The 18582-nt window shown below is 48.2% G+C and overlaps 9 protein-coding genes across 9 annotated transcripts; 6 read left to right on the forward strand and 3 right to left on the reverse strand.

Moving 5' to 3' along the window:
- Positions 1-916: 916 nt before the first annotated feature.
- Positions 917-2083, forward strand: N7489_003375 (uncharacterized protein; the record flags this gene model as incomplete). The annotated part of the gene is made up of 1 exon (XM_056709130.1): positions 917-2083. The coding sequence occupies one exon, from the start codon at positions 917-919 to the stop codon at positions 2081-2083; it is 1167 nt and encodes a 388-aa protein (XP_056573432.1).
- Positions 2084-2789: 706 nt separating this feature from the next.
- Positions 2790-4483, forward strand: N7489_003376 (tetratricopeptide repeat protein; the record flags this gene model as incomplete). The annotated part of the gene is made up of 5 exons (XM_056709131.1): positions 2790-3046; positions 3094-3426; positions 3473-3949; positions 4002-4181; positions 4234-4483. 5 exons carry the CDS (start codon positions 2790-2792, stop codon positions 4481-4483), a joined length of 1497 nt encoding a protein of 498 aa, XP_056573433.1.
- A 512-nt stretch (positions 4484-4995) lies between these two features.
- On the reverse strand, positions 4996-5688 carry N7489_003377 (uncharacterized protein; the record flags this gene model as incomplete). Its single annotated transcript, XM_056709132.1, has 1 exon — positions 4996-5688. The coding sequence occupies one exon, from the start codon at positions 5686-5688 to the stop codon at positions 4996-4998; it is 693 nt and encodes a 230-aa protein (XP_056573434.1).
- Positions 5689-7256: 1568 nt separating this feature from the next.
- On the forward strand, positions 7257-8360 carry N7489_003378 (DSD1 family PLP-dependent enzyme; the record flags this gene model as incomplete). Its single annotated transcript, XM_056709133.1, has 1 exon — positions 7257-8360. One exon carries the CDS (start codon positions 7257-7259, stop codon positions 8358-8360), a length of 1104 nt encoding a protein of 367 aa, XP_056573435.1.
- Positions 8361-8643: 283 nt separating this feature from the next.
- N7489_003379 (glycoside hydrolase family 16 protein) lies at positions 8644-9943 on the reverse strand (the record flags this gene model as incomplete). The annotated part of the gene is made up of 3 exons (XM_056709134.1): positions 8644-8982; positions 9054-9513; positions 9570-9943. 3 exons carry the CDS (start codon positions 9941-9943, stop codon positions 8644-8646), a joined length of 1173 nt encoding a protein of 390 aa, XP_056573436.1.
- Positions 9944-10591: 648 nt separating this feature from the next.
- Positions 10592-11811, reverse strand: N7489_003380 (uncharacterized protein; the record flags this gene model as incomplete). The annotated part of the gene is made up of 4 exons (XM_056709135.1): positions 10592-10624; positions 10799-10929; positions 10977-11666; positions 11733-11811. The coding sequence occupies 4 exons, from the start codon at positions 11809-11811 to the stop codon at positions 10592-10594; spliced, it is 933 nt and encodes a 310-aa protein (XP_056573437.1).
- Positions 11812-14598: 2787 nt separating this feature from the next.
- Positions 14599-14886, forward strand: N7489_003381 (uncharacterized protein; the record flags this gene model as incomplete). Its single annotated transcript, XM_056709136.1, has 1 exon — positions 14599-14886. The coding sequence occupies one exon, from the start codon at positions 14599-14601 to the stop codon at positions 14884-14886; it is 288 nt and encodes a 95-aa protein (XP_056573438.1).
- A 1004-nt stretch (positions 14887-15890) lies between these two features.
- Positions 15891-16545, forward strand: N7489_003382 (chromo domain-containing protein; the record flags this gene model as incomplete). Its single annotated transcript, XM_056709137.1, has 2 exons — positions 15891-15893; positions 15964-16545. The coding sequence occupies 2 exons, from the start codon at positions 15891-15893 to the stop codon at positions 16543-16545; spliced, it is 585 nt and encodes a 194-aa protein (XP_056573439.1).
- A 147-nt stretch (positions 16546-16692) lies between these two features.
- Positions 16693-16998, forward strand: N7489_003383 (uncharacterized protein; the record flags this gene model as incomplete). The annotated part of the gene is made up of 1 exon (XM_056709138.1): positions 16693-16998. The coding sequence occupies one exon, from the start codon at positions 16693-16695 to the stop codon at positions 16996-16998; it is 306 nt and encodes a 101-aa protein (XP_056573440.1).
- Positions 16999-18582: the final 1584 nt, after the last annotated feature.

Genomic DNA, 18582 nt, shown 5'->3' on the forward strand with positions numbered 1-18582 from the left:
CATGGTTTGTTTGCTTTCAACATATCTTCTTTTCTTGCCATCACTAGCGGACTTATGGAATCGTGATGTGGTTGGAGCCAACATCTGGTGTCTTTCCTACCTCGATGATCTGGTCCTGTGAGCATTGAGGTGATCTACATTTGAATTTGATGCCCCCCCCCCCGCCTACCGCCTAGGCACAATTCGTGGCGCCTATGCAAGGTCTGAGCCCAAATGATAAAACATCTAATAACATCCATCTGCATGAAACTTAAGAACCACAGGGAGAAGATTACCTAGCTAAAGACCCTATCGTATTTAGGTACATGTACAATTCCCAAAATAACCACCATATATTAGCTGTTCATGCCTAATAATAGCGCAATCACGGCCATTGCCGCCGGCACTAGTTCGCCCCACACTAATGAAGACACTACCCATCTAATTGATGTCCTGTAGCCGCCAAAGAAAATGTCAAATGGAAATTCTGAAACATTTTGTGTTAGTTAGACACATGTCAACACGGGAAGGTGACGAGTCAAATCTTGATGTCTATAATTCTTCAAGTATTCCCTCCCTATATGGTAGTAGTACTATGCCCGTCTAAGACTACCTTGTCATCTCAATATGATTATTTGATCTATTCTTGTTTTATTCATCGAGCCTTAAACATTCCAAGGTTGAACGATGGGTCTGTCGCGACACTTCCAATCAAAATCCATACAACGCCTATACTTCCCGGGTGAGTTCTGTTTGTCTCAAGGAACGGAAGAAACCGCCTTCTAATTATCGTACCAAAATAGACAGCAAGTTATTGTCCCGTTACACACCTTCATGTTCCCCCAGTAGATCGCATCTGCTCCCAAACGGATTGGGACTCGATCTAAAAAATGAGACCCCAGTCTGGTATACCACCTGGCTTGTTACTCAATTAACCATGCTTCCACCTCAAATATTCAATATCTTTCACACCACCCACGACCAGTGTACAACAGAATCCCATTGGGAGCTCTTCAGTGGAATATCCATACGTGTGGCGGAGTCCATCATCCAAAACAGCTCTATCACTATCGATAAGATCATCGGCAACCTGCTCGATGAGGGAGCTTTGGCCCCCGAGATATCCGCCGAAAACCTCAACTATGCTCGCTACTTTATCTTCATTATTCTCAGCTATCAAACAATGCTCTACTCTCCAGCTCCACTAGCCCCTACTTCCTCGATGCCTAGCCAGCTATCTATCATCGAGCACACCGGGTGCTGCATGTTTACCCATGCAGTACATACGTTAAATATTGAAGAATGTACTAGCGAGACCCTCAGCGAGCTTCTTATGGGCTTCGGTGTACTTCTCCCATCCAAAAATTTGTGTCTGGAAGACGACGAACATATGAACCATGCCTTCCACGAGGAGGTGGAAGTCAACGTAAAACAATTCAACGCTTACGCACTACACCACCTGGCTGGTATCAAAGTAAGGTGGACCGACTCACTTTCGTGCCACCTGGAGTTCGATCCCACCACCAAGGAAGTGTTACTTTTCCGCTTCCCATCCTTTTGCCAATTCTCTCTTGCCGAATACAAGGGAGGAAAGGGAAGAGGAGTATTGCATGCTTGTGGGACGACCAGCCGTCTACGATGCCAGTGGGCCACCGAGGCAGAAATCAACCAGTTCCTGGCTGAAGTGCTCCTTTCATACCGATTGTTATTTGGCCAAACGAAGGGCTCCCGGGCGTTGTTTCGATCAATCGACCCGTTCCTTCGATCAAAGGGGCAAAAGCGCAGTTTGAAAGATCCACTCCTATCAAGAATGTGCGGGGAGCGATCATTGGATGCTTTATTGGTTGGCTTGCGTCAAAACCTGGAGTTAGTGGAAAAGGATACATACTACCTCCCGCGCGATTTTCCTATTTTGCGATATCGCTTTGTCGTGCTTCAAAGACAGCTATCTACATCAGCACCGCGAACATGGGTTCAATTATGGCGTGATAAAAGAAACTCGGCACAGTGGATGACATTTTGGGCTGTTATAGCATTCGGAGCTTTTGGGTCACTTATGGCTTTTTTACAGGTCCTTATGCAGGCTGTTCAGATGCTCCAGTAGTTGCCTTGGTGTACTTATTCCATCGAATTGCGAGCCCATTTCAGCATCCTCCTGAACCGAGCCAAACAGCGAGGGTAAGCGATCGTGGTATTTCCACGCCTAGCAAAGCGGAGTGACCAGCGCCTCGCCCCCGGATAGACTGCAGAAATGCTTCAGAATAAAACCGCAGTGGGAACATACAACTAGGACAAATAATCGGGAATGTAAGCACGTTTTCCTTTGACATAACACGCCACCCATATCCTGCCTGGACTTGACGTGAGTCCCGGGTATATTTCGCTTTAATATTATTTACACATAGTTAAAGTCAAGGACTGGCTATCAGCCGCAAGTAAGCCAATGGACACCCGACATGGTGGCTCGAACGATAAATAAAAGCTAACGAATAACAATGAAGAGACCCGCTGGCTCCTTGTATATGACAATGCTGATGACTTGAGCCTAAATCAAGCACACTTGGCCTGCAGGGTATGGAGGGTCTGTGCTGGTTACCAGCCGAGACCCAACAGTGCCCTTGTACCCCGCCTCGGCAGGTCGTCAGGTACCTGCCTTTGATACAGAGAACGGAACAGCCGCGTTGCTCGACATACTCCGACTGGATTCTGAGTCTACCACACACCAAGCCGAAGCTAAGCTAATCACTTCAAAGCTTGGAGGTCTGCCTCTCGCGCTCAACCAGATCGGCGGATTCATTACGCAAAGGCAAATGCCCCTCGAGGATTCCCTCGCCTTCTACGACCGAAATTCGCTTAGTGTGGATGGAAAGGGGTCGGAAAGCATGGACTCCAGTCATACGCTTGCAACTGTGTGGGAAGCGTCGCTGAGCCAGCTTTCGCCGAATGCTAAGGTCCTGCACATGATCCTATCATTCCTGGATCCCAACGGTATAGACGAGTCGGTTCTTAAAAACGGTGCGAATAGGGCAAATGACCCAGCCTTGCGGTTCATGGTAGATGAGATAGAGTAGGTGCGTGAAATCTAATGTACCAACACTACTAACCTTATTATAGATTTTTGGATACCCAGAAAGAACTCCGCCAAAGATCTCTCATAGACAAATCTAGTGAAAGCGGACTTATATTCATGCATCACCTTGTTCAGCGCGCTGCCATACGTCGAATAAGCACCGAAGAGCGAGAGGGAACATTTTCGCTCGCAATGGCAATCGTCGCCGAAAACTTCCCAGATACATACAGCGCAGACATAGGTCACCAGGTTGCCTCCTGGAAGGATTGCGAGAAGAGCCTATCCCACGTCGGAAGTATTGTGGACAAAGGGAATGAATTCAAGATTTTCGAAGAGAAGAATCAACGGTTTGCAGAGCTTCTGCTCCGCTGCTCCTGGTGCGTTCCAATATTATAGCCCCGAACATTATCTAACCCAAGGCAGGTATCTCTATGAGAAGGAGAACTACAGACTTGCCCGTTCATACGTCGATATTGCTCTGAAGAAAATTGTAGACAAGGATTCTCTGACGTATGCGAGTGCAGTGGATCTTGGAGGTTTAATTAATCTTGACATTTGCCATCCCTCGGCTGCGCTGAAGGCCTTCGAGCAAGCATACACAATACGTAAATCCGTCCTTCCGAGTGATGACTTGTTCCTGGCCGCCAGTCAGGTCAACCTAGGTCTTGCTCTCACTGAGATTGGCGAGTTCGAGAAGGCTCATGGCTATCTCAAGCAGTCAATCGATATCCGGATCATGCACAGCAGTGACAGACTTGGTAACTCCTACAGCAACATGGCCAGTTTGCTGCTGAGAATGGGAAAGCCCGACGACGCTGAAGCTATGCTCAAGAGCTGCCCATCATTAAAGGACTTTTCCGATGAGACATTTTTCCAGACGGGAAATCCTAGATTCTCTGGGTCGGTTCTCCTTGTGAATCCGAAGTCTATGATCGGAACTAACGTCGTCCAGGGATATGGTGCTATTGAGCAGAATCAGGTACGCTCAAGGGCGTTGTAACGAAGCGCTCAAATTTGCATCCAAGGCCTTAAGTTTCCGAAGGAAATACTGCAGCGAGCGGCTCAAGGTCTGCGACTCGCTTTATCAGGTATCGGCCCTTCGTCACGAGACAGGGGAGTTGGAACTTGCTCGGTAAGTACACACTGATAGACAGTAATCGACAGTAAAGATTAACGCATTTCAGACAACTACTCCAGGAGTGTATTGTGATATCTGAAGCCCTTCCCCATGCTGAGGGCCTAGGGCATCTCGCACGGGCAAACTACAAGGTATCACAGGTCCTGGAAGGCCTGGGAAACCTCGAGGAAAGTACATTGCATCTAGAGAAGGCAATGAATATACGCGGAGAGCTTATGAAGCCAGATGGAGATTACGTTCTTGTAAACGGGGTTGCCTCCGATTTCGATAATCTGGTCCCGTGGATGCTGTGGTGATTCACACACGAGCCATCCAATCTCCAATATACGTGTCGCCCATGACTCTGAATAACGAGGGATATTCAGACGGGCTGAACCCTGCAACAAATAGTCTAGCTTATACTGATTTTACTTTGAATTTCTTTGTTTGAATTTACTATCTTCATTGCCCCAACTCCGTGATATCCTGCCAACTAACCATTTCCACGGTCTTGCCATTCCACATCAGCGACCAACTTCGAGAAAGAATCAATACACCTTCGTAATCACACGCCGGTGTACCCGAAATCGATGGCTTGATGGGGTAATTTTGAAATTTGACGGAAACACCTGCATGGACTCCTTTCCGTCCCGGATTCTATCAACATGCGACGGAGCCCCAAACACCAACAGAATGCTGCAATTTCGGATATACTTCCTTTGCCGGATGCCATACATAGTCTGCCTCGGCTTTGACGCGGATTCCGGGTATATTTCTAACATTATTTACAAAACAAACTGGCCAAGTCATCAAACCATCCGAACTCGATCTATACAACGGGTTCCTTGAGTGCAGCCTGCTCGGCCAACGCCTTTAATGATCTCTTTTCCTTCTCAATCCCATTCCGTCGCTGAGCCGTGTCACACAATTCCAGATTTCCACATTCACATTCTCCATCCCTGAGCCAGCGATAAGTGATACTCCACCGCTCCCCGCGCGGCCTCACCGTCCCATCCGGAAGGGTATCATTCTTCCGCTTCCTAATACCATGCGTCCAGTGCAGCCTTGAGTCGCCGCTCATCTGCATCATGCTCCGCGGGGTCAAATCGACCTCGATGCGTTCCTCGCCCCGGCGGAATATCATGATCGCCGGCGCACCTATCGATAACGCGTAGAGCTGGTCATATGGCTTGTGCGCATCTACATGGGGCGGTATGCCCGCGCCTGGAGGATAGTACTGCAGACAGACCTGGTCTGGAGGTCGGTCCTCGGTTGTTGGGATGAGAGGTTGGAGCCATCCTGGGAACTCCTTGTATGGAATATCGGGATCTATCCCGAATGTCTTATAGTCGAAGCTATAGCCGTAGTGGAGTGATACCCTGCCAGGACGGTCAGGCCATTCTAGCTCGTTGGAAAACACCGAGATGAGTCGTTGCTCGTGTTCGGCATCGATAAAGTTGTCTTGCCAGAAAATGCCGTGTGGCTCGGTGGGCAACTCATGGAAATTGTTCCGATCTTCCATGATCTCTTTTGCCCAGTCTCGGATCTTCAAGATCGGAATATAAAGCGTGTGAAGTGATAAATTTCAAACTCTGATTTTGTGGAGTGGTGTATTGGTTACCGGTATCAATACACCACGATCCTCCAAATGGTTCACCATCACTTGTTTTGCGCCGTACTGCAAAATTACCGATTACCATTACAAGAGCGTCCTCTCCAAATATATAGAAATTCTATTCTAATGAACTACATGTATTCAGTGCAGCTGTTTATCTCGCATTACTTTAGTTCCATCCAATCTAATATATAACAGTGTACTCGATTTGCCAGCTCTGGCTTTGGGTCTGCGTTATTGGGAGCACCAATTCCGGTAAAAGGACAATGAGGCAATCCATCAAAGCATCAACAACAAAGACGGAATTTATTTCAGCCCCATACCCCGGTTTAAGCACCCCAAAATCCGTCATCAGCTCCCCTGAGCCTATACTGCGACTTCCCGCTCCAATCGATAGAGGGAATAATAGAGTCCGGTAGCGAGCAGCCTTCTTGAGGGTGATTTTCCCCGTAACTCGACATAACTTATACCCGAATCCCTAAATTCCGTTAACCTGTCAGGCATATCTTAATCTATTGGGGTATCCGCTCACCTTCAGACGGTTAAACCCGGTTCGAGACAAAAAAGGGTGTACCTTTGCGTGGCGGTTTTCGTCAACGCATCTGAAAAGATTGTCCATCTCCATCTCCATTTGTACGCATGTGAATGCCCATGCTGATAATTCTTTCAACCTCAGCACTGCTTCCTCGTCGCATATAGCTATAGGCATTATTGTCTAAGGAGTGGGCGTTGCGACGTATAACGCTGGAGGTAAATGCCAATGAAAACAAGAAACTGCATTTTCTCACACACTTGAACAACGTGTTGAAAAGCCCAGTTAATTTTCATTAATACTGGCCTTTTTCATACTACAAGGCTAACCCTAATTCGTGGGGTGTTTTGCAGATCTTCGTTATGCAGGATTTACACCCTGGCTTCTACCAAAAAGAAGCCTGGATTCCTTGGCTGTACGCAGTTTGATCATGACATTCATGATATCACTGCATCGGTGCCAAAACATTCAAATTGAGTCTGCTTTCAGTCAGACTTTGCTTATTCCTGCGTTGGTGTTCTCACCGAGTCTTTCTAATCTGCTATAATAGTAGTATACGAAAAAGAAGCATAAATAGATGCTTCTTTCCATGTATAAAGCAGATAGGCAAACATTCATTTTACTTTCTATAGTATACAAGATTGGAATTCCTATTCATAGTACTTTCATGTACTATTTTTGATCTCAAAATACATGCTGTACAGAACTTCATTTCTGTAATCAACACAACGGCCCTACCCCGCACGAAGAAGGATGTAGCTTCCCCCACCCTATTGTATCGGCAATCCTTAGCGCGGGGGTACATCATAGCATGGAGCATGGGGGCGCATATTTACCCCTTGCATTCTCTTGCCATATAAATTGCGACACACCCTTGCGTTCTACGCAGATTCTCAAGATTCAAACCTAGGCACTGACTATCGCCAGCACGGAACTGTCCTTCATGTATTCCCCCAAAGTTGGCGACAGGGTCGACACCCTCGACACACCATCCATGATCGCAGATCTCGATCTCGTCGAAGCCAACATCAAGAAGTTGATGGACAAGCTGTTACCAACTGGCCTCGACATCCGCCCCCATCTAAAAACAACAAAGAGCGCGGTCCTCGCCGACAAGATGGTGAAAGCGGGTGCGAAGGGAGGCTGCGTGGCCAAAGTGAGCGAGGCTGAAGTCATCGCCGCGGCCGGGTTCGACGACCTATTTATCACCTGCGAGATCATCGGCCCGGCAAAGGTACAACGGCTCGTGGAACTGTACCGCAAACACCGCAAGATCAGGATAGTTGTTGATAGCGAAGCTGGCGCAACTGCAATTGATAAGGCGTTGGCCGCAGCCGGTATCGACGAGCCAATCTCGGTTTTGATTGATCTCGATGTTGGGCTCCATCGTACCGGTGTCCTACCAGGTGACCCAGCCATGACCCTAGCACGACATGTTCAGGGTCTGAAGCATTTGGAACTGATCGGACTCCATGGATACGAGGGTCATTTGCAGCATTTGCATGATAAGGAAGACCGCAGGAGTCAATGTCTGCAGTCCATGGCGACCCTCACAAATACCGCAGATGTGCTGCGGAAGGCAGGCTTCAACATCGAAGTAGTTACTACAGGTGGGACTGGAACGGCTGAATTCTGCGCTACAGTACCGGGAGTCACTGAGCTTCAGCCTGGATCGTTCATTTTCATGGACACGGATTACCGAAATGCCGTGGGCACATTCTATTCCAACAGTCTTACAATTGTGTCAACTGTTCTGAGCAAGCAAGGCCCTCGGTCGGTCACTATTGACAGCGGATTAAAATCGTTGACGACAGACAGTGGCTTGGCAGAATGCAAGGATCCGCGGTATACTTATGGTGTTCTTGGTGACGAGCACGGCTCACTCAGTTGGGAGGAGGGGACCCCGGCGCTTTCGGTTGGGGATCGCGTTGAGATGGTGCCAAGTCATATTGACCCCACCGTAAACTTGCATGATTTCTATTACGCCCATCGAGGGGGAGTCATTGAGGAAATCTGGCCTGTCGACTCTAGAGGAAAGGTCCAATAGTCGCCAAGTCAACTTGTGGGTCTCGAATGGATCTCAAAGACACGAGAAGATAGAAAATGTTGGCCTTTCGGTCAAATGTCCTACTATTAGAGGCATCAAAGTACGTAGAATGGGAGGTTCTGTTCTTTATCTATCTGATGACATGTAAGTCTCCATTATTGCAGTCTCCCTGGAAAGTCCGCCCTTATCAAATAAAAGCCACCACCTAAACGCCATAAGAAACCACGATACATCAATCCATGAACACGTTAAGGGAGAATTGCACTTGACAACTCAAAAAGGATCACGAGGCCTGATAGACCTTGAAACCACCAAACTCCCAGTATGCGGTGTCGAAACTAGTCGCATTGTCCCGCACAAATGCCTTGCAGTTGCCAGGACAGCTACTTTGTTTCGTGTAGTACTTGCTGGCTCCCGCCCAATCACCACACAAAGAGATATTTATAATGATACTCTGGTTCTTGAAGTGCGAGCCGATGTCGCACTCTGTGCTTGGGAAGTCTGCGAATGCTTTACCCCATGTGGATGGGTCGGGACTGCCCGAAGTGATATCAGACGGGATCTCAGAACGGATCCATTGCCATACCCGAATACCGGCGTCACGGAGTTCCATTGCGTAAACCTGAAGGCGATGGTTATTAGTAAATCGGTCTCGATGGAAGGACCATGAATAATTGGGACACCGTCACTTACTCCGCCACCCTGGCTATTAAACTCGGGGCCATAAGTACTCGCAGTGCCTTTCACACCACAGCCGGTATACCCATTCGCCTCGTAGTAACAATCTTCGTTATCCACGGTGCCAGTTTCTTTCCGTTTAACGCCCATCGAGCAGCCTTTTGATGTATGAAGCGTCGATTGGGTTCCAAAGGTTCCAGCATTGGTAGCTTCCACAACGTCGATCTCTCCGTGCTCAGGCCAGTTGTTAGGGTCTGTCAGCCACAGAGCGGGCCACGTACCACACCCGTACGGGGTATGAATAACATCGAAGATGAAAAGTCCATCTGCATAGGTCTTGTTGGATGCGACTCGCACAGATTGGCGCCCATTAGCAGCTTCGGATCCACTGTATGTCGTGTCCACCTTGAGCACCGCTGAGGTGTCCGTGGCAGATGTCAGATTAAGCCACGTGGATGCAGCTCGGTCGATATACCTGGATTACACGTTAGCTTAGTTGCTTGGCCCAGGTTCTACAGGCAAGTTCCGTACTGAACAAATCCATGGGTCGGGTCGGCGCCAGTAAAATATTCAAAGTTGTCGAAAAAGGATGAGCCAGAAAAGTTGTCTTTCAAGGTGTAGTTCAGTTTCGAATAATCGGGGTACCGATTGGCTCGCACTCCTAGAACAGAGCCAACGACAACGGCCACAATTACCACGACAACTCCAGCCGCTAGGAAAATCTTCTTCTTCAAGGACCATCCCCGCGGATCCCATCTGGAGTATTGATCTGTCTGTTGATCTGTGGCATCTCCACTCCAGTCTCCGTAATCAGGCGGGTGTGCACTGCCCACCGGTGTCTTATTTTGTAACATATGGCCGGATTGAAAGTGACCAGGGTCGTTCTGAGCATAATAGTCGTTCATCCTGACGGGCGGACAGTGTAGTTGATAGGGTATATACACCCTTATTGTCTGCGTCAAGCCACAGCAAAACAATCCCGCCGAGTCAAACGAGTGAAGAAAGCGGTGAGACTCAAGATAGATTCAAAGCAATGCAAGCAATAAAAAACCAAAAAATATCACCCTTCAACAAAGCTCGCTGCCTTGGAAGCAGGCCACGCGTTGGATAAGCGGGGCGATTGGCCGGGGTGGAGGACAACGTAAGGCCATGTCCACTTCAGATATCTCTGAGACACTGCAGATCATTACCCACTATGCCTATTTATTTGGACGATTTGTTGGCATTCCTTGATATAGGCCTATGAGATCAGTTTGTCGTGAATTGACCAATGTCTATGTACATACATACCTGCTGCGTACATACGTGACTAGGGGGAACTTTTATCACTGAAGTCTGAGACAATGGCATCTCACTTACATATGAGAATGACGTAGGCGATCGGATAAAAATAGTAACAATTCCGCAGACACGTACAGTGCTAAAAAGAAGATTGTGATTGACAACGCGGTGGGCGAGAGAATAAATTCTGAAACAACAGAAATGTATGTCATTGTGAGAGAAGAAGTTACCCAGGCAACCTCATTGCAGGCTATTTGGGTATGTCGCCGTATCTAGCGATCAAATCTCTCATATCGTGAAGCATTCTATTAGTAATGTCAGCTAGCCTGACCGTGCAACTCGAAGCCCACGATAGTTTGTTGCGTACTGATCTCGAAGATTTGGATTTTCGGGGAAGAGAGCCGAGACATGTGTGTTGAATCGCCTAAAATCTCCAGTTGAGTTGTCTGATATACAGGATGCGCCGGAACACGGCATACGCACAGTTTATAGAGATCGATACGACCTTGGTAGTCTTCCACTGGAGATGATATGGGCAAGTGTGAATGATATCCTTGGACATACTCGAAACCAAACCGATTGCATGCTGGTGCCCATTGCCCAAGTTCATCTATCAGATTAGTAAAACTGTTGATTGGATTAAAGTATACAACATACATTCATTGTGAGCGTAGAAAGAGCAGGCATCAAACATAATAGGATTGTCTGTGGTGGTATCCCTTCCGGTATTTCCATACCATAAATCACCATGTACCAGGCATGGCTTGATAGATCGACCTTCACTTTCGAGCGGTCGCAGCAAACGTGGGATCACTATGTCAAATATGACAGGGCTCAGAATGTCGATTTCTTCGCTGGGACCTCGAGCTGAAATCTCATGCGTGAGTGCGTGTCGCAGTGCTTCCGCGAAAAAGACCTCCCAACTATCCGACCACTCAGTGTGCTGTGACAGGTTGCCGTTATAGGTAGGGATATGGAATCCAAACTTCCCAGTCGGTGATTTGCTATTCTTGTGTAGATCCCCAAGACGTTCCGTGAACTTGCGTATGTCTGGCAACTCTTGGTCAATATCCTTGAATTCACATAGGAAAAAGTGCGTGTCGGGTATTGTCTCATAGGTACCCCAGCCGATCGGTTTCGGAACGGAATTAGGGATGAGATTATAAATTGCAGTCATTGACTCAAACTCGCCGTGGACCATCGCTCTGCCTCTCTCCTCTAACAGAACTTTCATAAAGAATCTCTGACGCGACCCGTCCACTAACTTAACATCAATGCGCCCAGTTGTAGCGCGGAAGCTGAAGCCATGATTCTCAGTGGAAACGATTTTGGCACCATACGGAAGTTCTAGCGCTCGTTATCATCATGGGACTTGTCAAATAGTCAAATAAGGGACCGTCCGTTGATACTCACTAGCAGCAACAGCGGGGTCAACCTTTGCGCTTAGGTTTCCGTTCCCCTCCCCCAAGTCCCGGGCTGCTTCAAAACTCATGGCCAAGGTAAAAAGCGGGATTTCTTTTTCCAGTGCGGCCGACGAACATTTGAGTTAAAGCAGTGAATGCGAAAGGTTGCATGAGCCTCAAGAGAAATTAGGCCAGTTTGCTCCTTCCTGCCTGAGGCCATTAGTTAGTGGCCTGAGGCCTGAGACAAAGCGAGATGTTGCTCTTGCCAGGAACTTTTGTTACTTGTATATTTTGAGAACCCAGAGTTGCTCTTTTCATGAATTTTCCTCCAGCCGTCTTACTGTCTTGAACAGGAAGGCTCACTTGCTGTATCTCAGGCCTTTCTCCGACAAGTTTGTCACATACCCAGCCACCGATGTGTCGCCCACCCAGGAAGGGTATCCGGAAAATGATAATGGACGAGAATCCATCCAGGGACTGTGGCTGGAGATCACGGCCTTTGGAAAGTTTGAGTTCTTTCTTGGCAGTCAAGCTCCACTCACAGAATCAACCGTAAGAGGCGGCTAGAATGCGTGTTTTATCAAGTTCCGGACATCCATACAAGCCTTGCCACCCGCACATTCAGTGCTACCCAGCCGGACCCTTCGCCTACAGCTACGAGACAAACGTATTCGAGGTCCCGCGGGAGTCCACCTCCAATAGATGCTCTCCCCGTGCCACCGGTATTGGCTGTCTTGGTACGCTGTGGTATTCAAACCGGCTGAGGGATCGTGATCTCACGAACGAATGTTAAACGCATTGGGACGATATATTGTTGAGGTCATCCCATCCTACATGGATGCCTTGTTATGGTGGCAGACTGCGCGCTTTGTTTGTCAATGCAGGCCTCTATAAAAAAAGGCCCTGCTTTGCTGGTTTGAATACTAAGATTTTCTTCCTCCTCTATCTTCCTGGTAGCAGGTAGCCTCAAGATATATTACATCCAGATACCTTCGCCTATGGCGAGATGTCTGACCTCGTATACTGTACGGAATCCGGGAGCCGTGCTAGGCAAGTGTGCGCCCATGTTGAATTCATCATTGACGTTGCTTCTCCCATCCTCCAGTTTCCAATACTCGCAATAACCTGCCCCGATATTGCTCCGGCACGCAGGGCGCTGGATACCCTTCATTCAACCCCTAGGCCAAGCCACAGCCCGCATTTCAAGACGACAAGCGTTCCCTGAGGGCATCAACCACAACATTTACTGCTCTTCCCGCACTGTCCAACTGGGAAAGCTGTCATATATTGAATTCTTATATAACGCGAGGGAGGAATAAGGTTTGTGCCAGAAAGGATGTATAGCTTCGTCTAGGAGTTGACGCCCTCGCCCTTGGTTCCGACCATAGGATATAGTTCTAGGCGCTGTATCCGACGGCCGAAATTCCTTTTCGAAATGCGAGCCAATTGAACCACGAATATAGGCAGGGGAAGGGATCGTTTTTCTTCGTATAAATTTTTATACTGATATGACAACTCAGGCTTCGGCCCTTCGTTGTCCAGTGATTTTGCTGAAACCTACGATGGCAAAAACTGCCAGCATTGCAATAGGCTGCACAAGCCTTGCGACACGGTATGTTCTCGGGATCACTTAGGTCCCTGAGGGCATCGAAGGGAACCGTTATGAGCTCCTCGCTTGCCTATCGTTGGTGCGCGAATTCTGGGCCAATTCCGACACTGACCGTTTTGAAATTCTTACAGACCGTCATTCCCTCGAGTATTTCATGACTATTCGACAGATGAACCAGCGGCAGGCGAGGTGGAGCGAATTCCTTTCGCGTTTCATTTTCTGATCAAGTACCGCCCAGGGAAGAAGAACATCGTGGCTGATGTGCTATCAAGGAAAGAGTCACCTTGCATCGACAATAGCAGGCAGCTGACACTCCTACCGAGAGAATGTCTGGAAGAAGGCGTTCGTCCAATGGATATGAATCCAATCCAGCCGGAGAGAGAGAGTGAGCAAGAGATCGTCGAAGGAGTGAAGCAGACGAACCGACAATGGATATGGCCTCATTCCCGGAACTGATGCGGGTGTCGAGGGTGAAGGCCTCGATTTGCTGTTGCCTCATGACTTTGTCGAGGGTGTTGCGGGGTCAACAGGATTCATCTGAACTGCAGAGGCTCTGCGCACAAATACCCAAGCACCGTGTCTCCCTCCTTACCTCTTCTTCGCATTTCTCTCTTTATCATATTTCTCTCACTTCACATCTCAATGCACCTTTCCCACCGTTGACTATTTTACTTCGACCAACTCTTGACTCCTGAAAGAAGTGCCCATAACCGCACAGTACTCCGACACTATGACCCAGTTCGACGAACGAGAGTGGAGACGGACGCTTCCGATGGAGTACTGCGTGCAGTGCTTTCTCAGTGCTACGACGATGACTTCTGGCACCCGGTGGCCTTTTTCTCTAAGACCATGCAACCCGTAGAGCTGAATTACGAGGTACGGGATAAGGAGCCTCTCGCCATTATCCGTGCGCTACAAGAACGGCGACCAGAACTCGAGGGTCTCGCCCGGAAGGACCGTTTTGAAATCCTCACAGATCATCAGCCCCTCGAATACTTTATGGCCACTCGTCAGATGAACCAGCGGCAAGCTAGGTAGGGTGAATTTCTCTCCCAGTTCCACTTCCTAATCAAGTACCGTCCGGGAAGGAAGAATATCGTTGCCGATGTGCTCTCACGGAAAGAGTCACCTTGTACTGACAACAGCCGACAACTTGCACTCTTACCATCTCACCCTCCTTGCCTATCCCACAATCACATTCTTTCGGTACGCGCTGCATGAATTTAAACTCGAATTATCTCTGAGGCATTGCTAACTGCCATACAGTATGTCTTCCCAGGGGTTACATCGCGACGCGGTCAACAACGGGCCCAAGGCCATGACAGGTGGACCTAATCCTACCTCGGAATCTTCAGAATCTTCACAAAGAGCTCGCTCCCAACAAGACGCGCTAGTAGCGCTCAACGACGTGATCAGGAAATTAATTCTGGAGCAAAACGAAATCGAAAACAAGATGATCCGCCAGCGTGTGGTGCAATTCGAATCTGGTCATAACGATCAAGGCAAGCAGAAAACTTGCCTATATCAAGATCGACACCTGGCAACGGGTGAATGACCGAGCCCACTGTACTGGGAGTCTGTCGATAACAAAGACCACGCAGGGCAGAATTAAGGTCACCGGTCCCCTGCGCATTCCATTTGATGCAATATTCGACAGAGCGCCAACAATTCTTGCGGAAAGATGGGTGCTGAGAGAAACCCCGTGGAAGAGTCAGTCCAGTCAACAAGGCAACGAAAAAGTCTTTCCAACCGGTCCAGACGAAGAGACCTAGTTCGAAGGCGTCAAGTCCTAATCGGATGAAGATGTCGGTCGTGAATTCGATGGCCTCCTTGAATCGAATGATGGGTCAGGAGATACGAAACCTACGTCAGAGACGAGTCTGATTGCAGCGCCCGACTCTCTACCACTGAAGCGAATATCCAAACCCTTCAGGAGGTGTGGGAAAACATGGCAACTGGTTTTGGACTCCCGCCTAAGAAATAGACGACTAGCCTATTAGTACGTCTCTCGTTTTATTCGTTTGGATATTAACAGCTCGTTACTGGCTGGTAGGTATATCGGAGTTAACACCCTCGCTCTCGGGAGGAGCTTTCGACTCAATCGTAATCCTAACTGGATACGAATGGCAGTACAGAGCGTATTTGCAAGAGACGGACAGACGCAGCAATAACTCGCAGATCCCGTGGCTTGATCTAAATATCCAGAAGATCGAGACTTTCCAAGGAAATGAATGTGACTTCGTCATTTTCGATGCGGTACGCACTAAGGGCCTTGGCTTTATGGCAAACTTCCAGCGCTGGCATGTTGCTCTGAGTCGTGCACGATTTGGCCTTTGGTTATGTATTCAGATACTGCTCTTCGAACTGACCCTTTCGCCAAAACTTCGAAGTACATCCAGGGGATGCGGAAATTGCCAGCTTTCAATCCTAGCATACAGTTCTAGGCGCTGTATCCGAGTGCCAAAATTCCTTTTCGAAATGCGAGGCGTATAATCCTTGATTAAACCAATACAGGCAGGGGAAGGGATTATTTTCCTTCGTATAAGTTTTTATAGTGATATGGTGATATGACCACCGACACACCCCAATTTTCTTTTCCACTGGTGATTACGTTTACCTACGTCTCGCTCAGGGAGCCGACCCGGGTTACGTGCTCCCCTCACGAGACATCACTCGTAAGCTCACACAGCGCCACGTCAAGTGCCGTGTTCTCGAGCGAGTGGGACGCCTGGCATACCGCCTCCAGTTGCCACCAGAACTCGCCGGTGCTCACCCAGTGGTCTCAGTGCAGCACCTCGAGCGAGCACCGCCCGAAGGCGATATGACCTCCGCCGAACCACCATCCACATATGACTCCCGCTTCCCGGACGACACCGACCGTGCCGACGTCGACGCAGTTCTCGATATGCGCTACCGTGGTCGCGGCCGCGGTCGTCGCAAACAATACCTAGTTCGCTGGTCAGCACTAGGCAATGAACATCTCGAATGGCTTGACGAGGACAACCTCGTCGGTGCTGAAGAGAAGGTATTGGAGTACCTCCAGAACGTCCTACAATTTCTCAACAGGATCCATCTGAACTGCTCTGCGTATAAGCCCAAAAAAGCACCTTGTCTCCCTCCCTATCTCTTCTTTCGCATGTCTCTCTTCTTCATATTTCTCTCACTTCCACATCTCATGCACTCAACTTCGAACCATCATTTTCTTTCACTCTGACCTTATTTCAACAAACTCTCCTTCATATTCCACCTAACCTATCATATCTAACAAGACTCGTTCAACCTCACAATCTCATCCCCTCGGTGCGTTCCGCGAGCTTTAGGTGGAAACTGGTTCTAAAGCATGGCTAACTGCAGTACAGAAATGTCTTTCCCGGGATTTCCTCGCGACCTGGTCGATGACGACCCCAAGGTCTCCACCGGTGGGCCCAAGCCTACCGCGGACTCTTCCCAACGAGCCAAATCGCAACGAGACGCGCTCGTGACGCTCAACAACGTGATTAGAAAGCTAATCCTGGAACGAAGCAACATCGAGAACGAGATAGTTCGCCAGCGTGCGGTGCTCGCTGACCAGGTTGCACGTCTCTCCACCACCGACGAAAATATCGAGTGCCTCCAGAAAGTATGGGAAGATATGGCAGCCGGCTTCGGATTGCAGTCCAAGAGATAAGCGACTAGCCTGTCAGTGCGCATTTCCTTGTGCTTCATTTTGGGTTATCAAGAACTTGGTTCTGACAGATAACTATAGACTCCCCTTCGAGCTCAGTCTCTAAAACATGGTCCGCCCAAGATATGTTCAACTATCGCCAAAGCGCGTAGTAGTGAGAGTCCAGCAATTCGAGTTTTTTTCTGGCTTCTCTTCCTTTCCTTTGTAGTCCGTACGCTCCGTAGCGAGGAGGCTGCTATTCGACGGATCTATCCGAGCTTGTTCGACTACAGGCTATGATGATCATTTGTCATTGGATCGTGCGGGATAACAACATAGGCAATCTCGTATTCTACTCTTATTCTGTCTAATCTGTCAGCTTCGGATCAATGCCGTATCCGTCTAAGGCATCGCCCGCCCTCTAATCCAGTCACCGACCAGCCGAAAACTGCGGCTATTGTAGCACACCTAGCTCTGTGGCACCTACGACAAGCTGAAGCATGACGAGATGTCCTAATATCTTTCGACGATGCCATTGCACACATAGTATTAGCGTGCGGCCGCATCGAGCAGAACATTATTCGATATAGCGGAGTCCTCAACAGCGACATATCGCTCCTTGCCGCCATAAGCGCCCAAATCTAGTGTCTTCAGGTGGTGTGGACGATATGGTGGCCACATCTGGGTTCAGGGGGAAAGGCTACGCGATCATTTGTCCAACATGGGCCGGGGACTGTCAGAAAATGACTGGAATACATACTTCGAAATGTAAATTCAGTTACTCCATCTAACAGACCTTCGCTGGCACGTGTGTTGCACAGCATAGAGATTTCCCCTCACTGGGTTTATATATGCCCTTAGATGTCAGTGCATTGCATCGAGTGCTACATAGGTAGCTATGCATGTCGGGAGTGGCATGTTCCCAATCTGGAATAAACTTCTACAAAAGTTTAGCTTAGCCCACTTTTGTAGAGTCTCTTTGTAGTATTACTCGACGTCATATTCTAAACAAGTTACCTAGACGTCTTCCCAACATATGCGAGAGATTCTAGATATAGAATGCACTACATAACACTAAGTGTCTTCGTATCGATATAAAGTTCCGTAGCTGCAAATGCAGTGCCACAATGAAGGCCGGGGGTTATTTAGACTTCCAGATCTTTAATAACCTTCGTCACAGTGCATATAATGGCCAGCGGTATACAATATTTCTTTTTTTTTTTCCTCTAGAGAAATAAATGGTGACAGAATTTTGACTAGTTATACCTTTTAATTGTTAGCTTCATTAAATGGATTTTTTCTTTATGTGAACCTTGGCATGCAGGTTTGACCGTGCATTTAAAGTGATACACTATAAGAAGTTATAGGTTAAGAAAGTTAATGTCAGAATAGACCATGTCAACCACTTAAGAATACAATAGCTAGCGGAGCCATTAGCAAGACTATATTTCGCATTGTGCATGAATTAGTTGTCATCTAATCCGCAAGGCTCAGAAATCAGGATGATATTCTACCACCGGAAGGTACACATAGAAGAGCCGCCTGCATGTGCACGAATATGTTGGTGACACACTGCACTGGCTAAAACCATAATTCTTTTACGCTAAG

Source organism: Penicillium chrysogenum, assembly GCF_028827035.1.
Source record: "Penicillium chrysogenum strain IBT 35668 chromosome Unknown utg000001l_segment0_segment0, whole genome shotgun sequence".
NCBI classification, from domain to species: domain Eukaryota; kingdom Fungi; phylum Ascomycota; class Eurotiomycetes; order Eurotiales; family Aspergillaceae; genus Penicillium; species Penicillium chrysogenum.